General features: G+C 44.4%; 1 protein-coding gene across 2 annotated transcripts in view; it reads right to left on the reverse strand.

Moving 5' to 3' along the window:
- LOC122252818 (uncharacterized) overlaps positions 1 to 10,000 on the reverse strand; it is a 31,579-nt gene that overhangs the window by 6,376 nt on the left and 15,203 nt on the right. Inside the window, exons 2-9 of one of the 2 annotated variants that reach the window (XM_086552498.1) lie at positions 9,627 to 9,718; positions 6,985 to 7,131; positions 2,904 to 3,039; positions 2,158 to 2,285; positions 1,531 to 1,692; positions 1,140 to 1,294; positions 748 to 952; positions 373 to 538 (exon numbers count right to left, since the gene is read on the reverse strand). In XM_086552498.1, the coding sequence (XP_086408624.1) occupies positions 373 to 538; positions 748 to 952; positions 1,140 to 1,294; positions 1,531 to 1,692; positions 2,158 to 2,285; positions 2,904 to 3,039; positions 6,985 to 7,131; positions 9,627 to 9,718 (1,191 nt within the window). The remainder of the gene's footprint in view (positions 1 to 372; positions 539 to 747; positions 953 to 1,139; positions 1,295 to 1,530; positions 1,693 to 2,157; positions 2,286 to 2,903; positions 3,040 to 6,984; positions 7,132 to 9,626; positions 9,719 to 10,000) is intronic. The other variant, XM_086552499.1, reaches the window with a different exon arrangement.

A 10,000-nucleotide genomic window follows, 5' to 3' on the forward strand; every position in this document is an offset into this window, starting at 1 on the left:
CCCTCTCTCTCCTTCCCTCTTTCTAGTGCTCACCCTCCCCTCTCTCTCTCCTTCCCTCTTTCTAGTGCTCACCCCTAGTCCCTCTCTCCCCTCCCTCCCTCCTCTCCCTCTTCTAGTGCTCACCCTCCCCTCCCTCTCTCTCTCCTTCCCTCTTTCTAGTGCTCACCCTCCCCTCCCTCTCCCTCCCCTTCCCTCTTTCTAGTGCTCACCCTCCCCTCCCTCTCCCTCCCCTTCCCTCTTTCTAGTGCTCACCCTCCCCTCCCTCTCTCTCTCCTCCCTCTTTCTAGTGCTCACCCTCCCCTTCCTCTCTCTCTCCTTCCCTCTTTCTAGTGCTCGCCCTCCCTTCCACCTCCCTTCCCTTCCCTCCCTTACCTCTTGACGCAGTGAGCCGCCGTCAGGACCCAGTACTCGCCGATGACACTCCCCCCGCAGTGGAACCTGCCGTTGACCTCCATGGCGACTTGCCACGGGAACTCCCTGAGGCCGGCGACCTGGCCGTAGGTGATGCGGTACGAGAAGGGACTCGGCTGGCCCGCATCTGGGGAAAGCGAGGCCGAGTTGGAAAAATGTTGAAGTGTAAATCCGCGGGTTAGATCTTAGGAGCTCTGTGTCTTTTCTAATGATTTATTAAACACGCACTAGATTTATTAAACACGCAGTATTATCCTCCGATCTCAAGGGTTTGTGTCGACCTAGTCAAAGACTTGGTGAATATAGTTATTTCCTCACCATCATCACCATACTTACAGTGGGCAAAAAGCGTGTCGTTGAGGGCTGGGACGACCCAGCTGTCGCTTCTGAGGATATTCGAAGGTTGTGACCCTGCGACCTGACCCCGCCTGTCGGTCTTGACGTCTGTACCGTCGGGGCGTCGTGAAGGGCGGCGTCGTTCTGGGTTCTTGCGGCGTCGGGGACCTTTCACAGCAGGATCTGGCAGGCGCCTTCCCGCCGGCTGTAGGACGGAGAAGGAAGGGAGGACGCTAATGATAATAGTGCAAACTTCCATTTCCTATGGGGATTCACGACTCTTTTCTCTCTTCCCCGAAACCACACGGCGCTCTGGCCGGCTCTTACAGTGACATTGTCCGGAATATTTTCGCAAACGTCTAGTGACGAGACGAAATAGAGACTGAACTTACTCTCCTCGAGCTTTGATTGAAGGAAGGGCCTCTGACGCCACAGGTCGATTGGCCTCCTACAGTGGGCGGAGGGGCGGGGGGCATCACGATGGGCGGCTGAGTGACAATGGGCGGCCGGGAGGTGGTGGAATGTGTCGGGAGAGGCGGGGGGAACACTGCGGAAAAGAGGGGCATAAGGAGGGTGAGTGTTTTTATGTGCATCTTTTTCTTTACATTTTACTGTGCTTCAATGGTATATCCATTTTTCTTTCTCCGAAGAGAAAAAGAGAGAAGAAGATGAAGATGAAGAGGAGAAGGAGGAGGAGAAACCATAAATAAATAAAGAAAGAAAAGCCAACAGTCGAAAATAACGAGAAGCCAAAGAGCAAGCCGAGTCTCCGCCGCCGCTCACCAGGTGGCGTGACGACCAGGGGCCCCTCGTTGTCGCCGATGTCCTCGCCCACGAAGTCCTTGCACAGCACCTGAGTCACCTTCATCTTCCACAGCGAATTGCGGTTCGAGGTGGAGTTCACGTGGATGAACACCCTCTCCACATTCTCGATCTTGTAGGAGTCTTTTGGAGGAGGAAAAGGAGAGTTGGTAAACAGCCACTTGGTGTTGTTTGGGGATGTTGTTAGTGGGGATAGTGCTGTTATGATGGTGATGACGGTATTGTGATGACAGTGTTAATGCCACGGGGATTCCGATAGTGATGATGGTGGGAATAAACTTTATGGTATGTCCATACTATGCACAATACCTTTAAACATCAGTAGAAACAGTCCCCCCCTTCAAAATAAAGATAAAAAGCTATGGAAGGTGTGATCAAAAACTTTAAAAAAAGCTAGATATCCACAAATATATAGATACATACTATATCGTACATGTGATATCTCTCACACACAATACTCAATGATAAGCAGAACGGCAACAGAACACCAATAACAGCGCCTAGACCACCGATAACAAAACAACAGCGCCTAGACCACTGATAACAAAATAACAGCGCCTAGACCACCGATAACAGGAGGACACGTACACGAGCGTCCCGTAAGTCTTCCGCACTTGGGGTCCAAGGAATCGCCCCGAATCCCCGTCACGTGGAAGAAGGCTCCGTCGCATTCGCCAGCATGGTTGTGGGGGAAGTCCGCCTCTTCCATCTCGACCCTGGAAGGATTGGGCTGCCATTAGGAGGGAGGTGAGGAGGGTTTCGTTATTGCGGGTGTGGTCTTTCGTAATTTTGTTCTTTTTTTTTTTTTTTTTTTTGTGTGTGTGTGTGTATTTTAGGATTCTTCTCTGGGTTTGATCTTAGGTCTAATGCATGTTCTTTTTATTTTTTTATTTTTTTTCATTTTTTTTTTTTTTATTTTTTTTTTTATCTTTTACTTATTCGCTTTTCTTATTTCTTAAAAATACAAGTACACAAGTATATCCCCATCAGAATAATAATCGTTACAGAACAAACAATACACATAATAAATTTATTATATCATTCAAGATTTTTTCCCCCATATTATCAAAACGGTTGAAAAATTACGCCATGCATTGCTAATCGTCGCCAAAGCATATCACTGAAAAGAAATTTATTTCACATAAAGTGACCAAAAACCTGTCCATTCTGTCAGAAGGCTTATTTCAACACCACAGTGATGACTTATAGTGCAATGACACACCGCTATTCAACACCACACTTACTTCCTCCAACACCACAGTGATGACTTATAGTGCAATGACTCACCGCTCTTCAACACCACACTTACTTCCTCCAACACTACAGTAACTTACGTCAAGCCGCAGTATTCATCGGATCGCGTCACGACTTCGAACGTGCATGCCTCTGGAGTCCGGTCTTCGAGTGGGTACTGGACATTCTTGAAGTAGGACACAGCCTGCGAGGTCCTCTGGCCACACGTGCGATGGACTGGGTTCGGGAGGAGAGCGTGGGGTTAGGATTGTCATTTTATTATTTTTTTCTATTTTTATTTATTTATTTTTTTTTTTTTTTTTTTTTTTTTTTTTTTTTTTTTTTTTTTTTTTTTTTTGTTATCGGTTTGGAAGTATGGTTGTGGTGTTCTTGGTGGGCCGATTGTTGTATCTATTTTATGACGTAAGGTTGTAGCTGTTAGTATCATCGTTTTGGGTGGTAGTAGTTGGTGGTAGGTGATCTGGGTCGTGATTGAAGTTGCTTTTGTGATTGGCGTTAGCTTAGTGTTGTTCTTTCATCATTATCGTTATCATTATTACTAATCTCATAACTATCATCACTGTTCTTACTATCATCGTTACTATCATTATCGTTATTACTATTGTTACCATTATCATTATTATTGGCTTGGCTTTTTCCTCGTTATTTTCTATAGCTTCTGCCTTCTGGGGCTTTAGCTTTCTGTTGCATAACGTTAACAGTGTGTGAAGGAGTGGATTGCTGAGAGAAAGAGAATTGGAGAAAGGGGGAGAGTCTGAGCAAAGGAAGGGGAGAGTGACGGAGAGAGAGAGAGGGCGAGAGGGAGAAGGAGAGAGAGAGAGAGAGAGACAGAGAGAGAGAGAGAGAGAGAGAGAGAGAGAGAGAGAGAGAGAGAGAGAGAGAGAGAGAGAGAGGGCGAGAGAGAGAGGGAGGAGGGGAGGAAGGAGAGTAAGAGAGTGAGAGAGAGGCAAAAGAAGACAAGAGAGAGAGAGAGAGAGAGAGAGAGAGAGAGAGAGAGAGAGAGAGAGAGAGAGAGAGAGAGAGAAGGCGAGAGGGAGAAGGAGGAGGGGAGGAAGGAGAGTAAGAGAGTGAGAGAGAGGCAAAGGAAGACAAGAGAGAGAGAGAGACAGAGAGACAGAGAGAGAGAGAGAGAGAGAGAGAGAGAGGGCGAGAGGGAGAAGGAGGAGGGGAGGAAGGAGAGTAAGAGAGTGAGAGAGAGAGGGGGGGGGAGCGGGAGGAGTGAGGAGAGAAAGAGAGAGAGAGAGAAAGAAACAAAGAGAGAAAAAAGAGAGAAAAAAGAGGAAAAAAGAAAGAAAGAGAGAGAGAGAGGAGCAACCTGAATGCATGCCGAACGGGACGTGCCAATCACTCCCTGTTGTGACATCCAGTTATCGAGAGGGGGTTGGGGAGAGGGGGAGCTACCCCTTCCCCCCCTCTAAGACCAGGAGATGAGGAAGGCTAGAGTTAAACCCACTCTTTGGAACGGTGGGCAGGTGCGTGGGTTAGGTGGGTGGGTGTTCAAGAGGGTATTGAGTATAGTGTCGCCTTGGCCAGTTTTACCCTGTGACCGGCTAGAGGGAAGGGGGTCGGGTGGGGTGGAGGGGGAGGGGGAGGGGGAGGGGGGTGCGGCAAAGCGGTGGAAGTGGTTGTGCAGGAAGTTGTAACAGTTGGCGAGAAGTTACTGAAGTTACTGAAGTTACTGAAGGAAAGGTTAACGAAAGGAAATTCGCCCTTTGAATCAAATCTTATCTTTGAACAAAAGCAGGGAAAACCGTCGACTTAAAAAAAATAAAACTTTATTCTTAGTATATTTGTTTGCATTTCACAACGATAAAATCATCTAAACAAAAACATAGCAACCAACTCGTAATCGACACGAAGACTTTTTTGTTCTTGAAAATGCAATTATCTGCAATTATGTAATTACGTTTCATGTGATTAATCTCCCGCAAGCTTTCCCTTTACGGCTCCGGCCACTGAACATATAATTCGCCTCCACACCGGCCCCCTCCCCTCTCCCTCCCTCCCCCCTCCCCTCTCCCATCCTCCCTCCCCTCCCCCTCCCTCCCCCCTCCCCTCCCTCCCCTCTCCCTCGGCCCTTTAACACTAAACACGAACACCCTAACCCGTTGTTACCGCAAACTTCTCTAATACCGAGAGCTTATTTACTGGCACTCAAATCACTTGTCGGTGTGCAATTTCGTGCAATAAAATAGCGACAAGCGACAACTCGAGCCTTGAGGGGAAGAGGGTCAAGCGAGCCGCGAAACGAGGTCGAGTCCGGTGAAGGCCGCCGACGACCCGTTTTCTATTTATCGATGTTATCTCCTTAAGGGGGGACTCGCAGAGACTCGAATTAAGAGAGAGGGACTTGTATAGAAAGGAAGAAAAAAAAAGAAAAACGTGGAGAAACACGTGCTTACACACTCACCGTATAGATAAAATTATGTCTAGATATATGGACGGATCAAGAGATCAGTGCGTGTTTGGGTCTTTATAGCATGAACAAAGATACTCAAAGCAGATTAAGCTGCTTTTTCAGCTGAAACGAATCCCCGAACTCCACTTACCCGAAATAATTCGTTTCCACCAAAATGAAGGAGAAGAGAAACTTTACGGATCGATTAACCGTATTTATATGCGTGGAAGAACGAAAATATCTGACAAACGATCTAAGAAAATCTAGTTTCTCCCTGCCAATTAGACTGAGCCGACGGGGTCTTCCTGGTTGAACGGGCGCCGCGTCGCTCCAGCTACCTCGAATAGTAAACACCTGAAGTACTGGTTAGTGTTAGAACGAGGGAGAGGGAGAGGGAGAAAGGAGGGAGGGGAGGGGAGGGGAGATAGAAATATTATAATTTCTTCATCTTGGCGTTTTAAGGACCTCTAGTTCGGAGCAAAATCTCTCGCCAAACCTGTTGTTGCCTCGGTCGCTCGAGGTCGCTTTTGGTAACAGCTTCTTCAACACTCGTTCCCGATCTCTTCGAGGAATCTGTGATCTACTTGCGTATGTGGTCGAGGTTGCAACGATCAAATGACTCTCCTGCATGATCTTCAATAAGCGTTGGGATGTAAAGTTCGCGGAGTGGCACTAATTCGACACTTATTGCTCGCTGGATTGTTCATATATGTCAAATTTTACGCCACAGCTTTCGTTTAAATGAAATTGTACTTATCCATGAAACTACATAGCACTGCACTCATATGCAACTGGACCCAAGTAACTGCATAATGACAACCGCTGCAACAACACGCATAGAAAACTGGGGTCCCATCTATTGCATTCAGCCTCCACCGGGCGGGAATGGAGGCAGAAAAAAAACAAAAAAAAAAACAATGAAAGCAAGAAAGAGGAAGACAGGTTTGGCCGAGAAAGACAAGGTACAGAGCAATGGAAAGAGGGTGTAGAAAGTGCACACGTCGAAGAGAGTCAATTTCTAAAGTCTTCTGCATTGTATTAAGCGACGTCTGGAAAGCAAGATTGCATTTGCAGGTCATTAGAGCGGCGTCCGTATTCACAGGAAGGAATTCGTAGTCACTTGATGATATAGAAAGCTCGATCTCCACCAGACTAGCTTTTGCAAAAGGCATATCATGGAACTAGTTTCTTAACTAATAACTGTTCATGTGTGTCTCAACTGTCTACAGAAAAAAAAAAAATTATATTGTGGTCTTTCCTGTCGTGTGCATAAATCAGATGATCTTAATTCTAGTGACTAAAACTAGTCCTTGCAGGTAAATGTAGTAATAGCTTATCGACTAATTGTTGTATCGCTTATGTATTTATATGTTTTTTTACATGCACATCCACAGATATCATTAAAATAAACTCATTATTTGCCTCGGACTTAACTAAGACAACATACTAATTAAGAAATGGATTATCCAAATAAACGCGAGAAAGCGTCAAATAATCATCTGAGCCCAAGGGGCGAAAATACTCATGGGTGAAGTAAATATCTAAAAAACTACCCAAATCCATTTTGACATGCACTTGTATATACATAAATCATAGTTCTGCGAATACCTGAAAGAAACCACGCAAAAAAAAAATCCCTGGCTTTGCAGGATCAAACATAACTGAACAAGAGATAAGGAAGGTTAACTTTTCAAATACACACATAGAAAAGGAGAAATAAAAAGCTTAGGACGGATCTGACGGGAAGGGAAAAGCTCACTCACAGAGGCAGCACAGTCCATGGAGCCCTGAGCAGAAGTTGCCATATTGGCCAGCCAGAGCAAGGCACTCCACCTCCCCGTAGCAGCGACCTTCGTTGCCACCGTATTCACACTTGGGGTTTCCGAAGACACTTAGGGGGTTCAGCAACACTGGGGGGGGAGAGGGGGGAGAAGGGGCTCGATCAGACAGGGGCGGCAAGAGGAAGAGGAAGAGGAAGAAGGAGAGGGAGAAGAAAGAGGAAAAATGAAAGGAGGTAAGAAAGATATGGAGGGCGAAGAGAGGGAGAAGAAAAAGAAGAAAAATGAAAGAAGGTAAGAAAGATATGGAGGGTGAGGAGAGGGAGAAGAAAGAGGAAAAATGAAAGAAGGTAAGAAAGATATAGAGGAAGAAGGAGAGGGAGAAGAAGGAGGAAAAATGAAAGGAGGTAAGAAAGATATGGAGGGCGAGGAGAGGGAGAAGAAGGAGGAAATATGAAAGAAGGTAAGATAGATAGAGAGGGTGAAGAAGGAGGAAAATGAAAGAGGTAAGATCGATATGGAGGTTTCAAGGGAAAGAAAAGAAGAGGAAATGGAAGAGGACAAGGCAATGGAGAAGAGGCAGAAGACAGAAGAAGAGGAAATGAAAGAGGGAAAGATATAGAAGAAGGAGAGGAGAAGAAAGAAAAAGAGGAGAGAAAAGTATAAAAGGCGAGGAAGAGAAAAGGAGGAAATGAAAGAAAATAAGAAAGAATGGAGGTAGGAGAGGGAGAAGAAAGAGAAAAACGTAGAGAAAGAAGAAGATAAGGATAAAAAAAAGAGAGTGTAAGGGGTGGAGAAGCAGTAGAATAATAAATGGGAATAGAAAAGTAAAGTTTAAGCGATAGCGAGAAAAAGAATAAAAATAAGGAGAACTGACAGATGAGGATAAGAAATGGTGTGAGGGATGGTAAGAAAGTAGGAGATAAGGAAGAGCAAAACGAAAAAAAAGAACATTAAAGATGAATAAAGCGTAGGAGAAACTCGAAAATAATACAAAAAAAGGGGGAAAAAATAAAAGACCAAAGAAAAATGATTAAAATAGAGGCTACTATTAATGAAGTGTACATGCATTATCTGAAGAATGGCAAACACAGATTCAAGTGGCCGATTGTTGCCTCGTCCATAAAAAAGCCAGGAGATAATGAACTGAATAGATAATGAAGAAAAATAATGGAATCACAAGGAACGGCATACCACGCGTTCAGAAGCAAGTCTTAAAAGGGAAGTTATAAGACAAACAAACTCACAGGCATCAAGCATGGCAAAATTTTCGAAAATGATTAAAGAAAAGAAAATCTAGGTTAAGAAATTAAAGGTTAGAGAACGAATGAGAAAACAGGAGAGCAAGAACGGCCATGGAAGTTATAAGACAAACAAACTCACAGGCATCAAGCATGGCAAAATTTTCGAAAAATGATTAAAGAAAAAAAAAAATCTAGGTTAAGAAATTAAAGCTTAGGGAACGAATGAGAAAACAGGAGAGTTAAGAACGGCCATGGAAGTTATAAGACAAACTCACAGGCATCAAGCATGGCAAAATTTTCGAAAAATGATTAAAGAAAAGAAAATCTAGGTTAAGAAATTAATGGTTAGGGAACGAATGAGAAAACAGGAGAGTTAAGAACGGCCCTGGAAACGCACCGACCTCGAGGGAATCCAATTTCACAGACAGATGTTAGTCTTTTTATTACCAAGAGGACGCAAAGGAATTCATTTTATAAACGGCGGTTGAAGAACATGCAAACTCTAGTATAATATTCCTGTTATACCTTTCGAAGAACCCATGCATGGAAATGGAAGTAGATAGAAGAAAGAAATAGAAGGAAGAGAATTGAGAATAAAGAGTGAATGATGTTGACAAAATAGCATAGATGAACTTTCCAAACCAGCTGTCTACAAACCGGTGCAAATGGACCGAGAGAATCTGTCTGGTTGACCTCAAAATCAAAGACGAATAAACAAAATCAGTAAAAAGAATCCTTTAAAGAAAGAAAGAAAAAAAACATGAGCATGTTTCCACTGCAGGTTAATCCCAAAAGCAAGTAATTTACAAAAAAAAAATAAATAAATAAATAACAGGTTTCTGCAAGGCTATACGTCCTTGTCATGTTTTATTAATGGGGTCATTGAGATGCCGCGGGAGGTTGCATCTCTAAAACTATTTATGACAGACAGACGTCAATGCGGCTGACATTCCATTGATTTATCCAACACTAGAGACAAACTCAGCTTCAGCAATTTTATCATAATTCCTTTTTTTATCTTTTCCCTTACTCTATCCATAATTCCTTTTTATCTGTTCCCTTACTCTATCCATAATTTCTTTTTTTATCTTTTCCCTTACTCTATCCATAATTCCTTTTTTTATCTTTTCCCTTACTCTATCCATAATTCCTTGTTATCCTTTCCCTTACTCTATCCATAATTTCTTTTTATCTTTTCCCTTACTCTATCCATAATTTATCTTTATCTTTTCCCTTACTCTATCCATTTCTTTTTATCTTTTCCCTTACTCTATCCATAATTCCTCGTTATCCTTTCCCTTACTCTATCCATAATTCCTTTATTTATCTTTTCCCTTACTCTATCCATGAAAATCTACGTCTCCCTGAACGAAATGAACTTACGCCTCGACTCAGCTTTCATGCCAACGTGATGGTGGAGGCCGAGGTCCGCGTCCACCGGCTGGTATGCACTGGCCACGGCTGCCCATTGGAACCTGGAATAGACAACAGGGATTGGTTTGGTTAATGGGCGTCGTAAAGGGACGGTGGGGGTGCAAGGGCGTGTGATGGGCGTCGTATAGTGACGGTGGGGATCCAAGGGCGTGTGATGGGCGTCGTATAGTGACGGTGGGGGTGCAAGGGCGTGTGATGGGCGTCGTATAGTGACGGTGGGGGTGCAAGGGCGTGTGATGGGCGTCGTATAGAGACGGTGGGGGTGCAAGGGCGTGTGATGGGCGTCGTATAGTGACGGTGGGGGTGCAAGGGCGGGCGTGTGA

Source organism: Penaeus japonicus, unplaced genomic scaffold (assembly GCF_977035675.1).
Source record: "Penaeus japonicus unplaced genomic scaffold, GWHDUDI00000001_assembly GWHDUDI00000027, whole genome shotgun sequence".
NCBI classification, from domain to species: domain Eukaryota; kingdom Metazoa; phylum Arthropoda; class Malacostraca; order Decapoda; family Penaeidae; genus Penaeus; species Penaeus japonicus.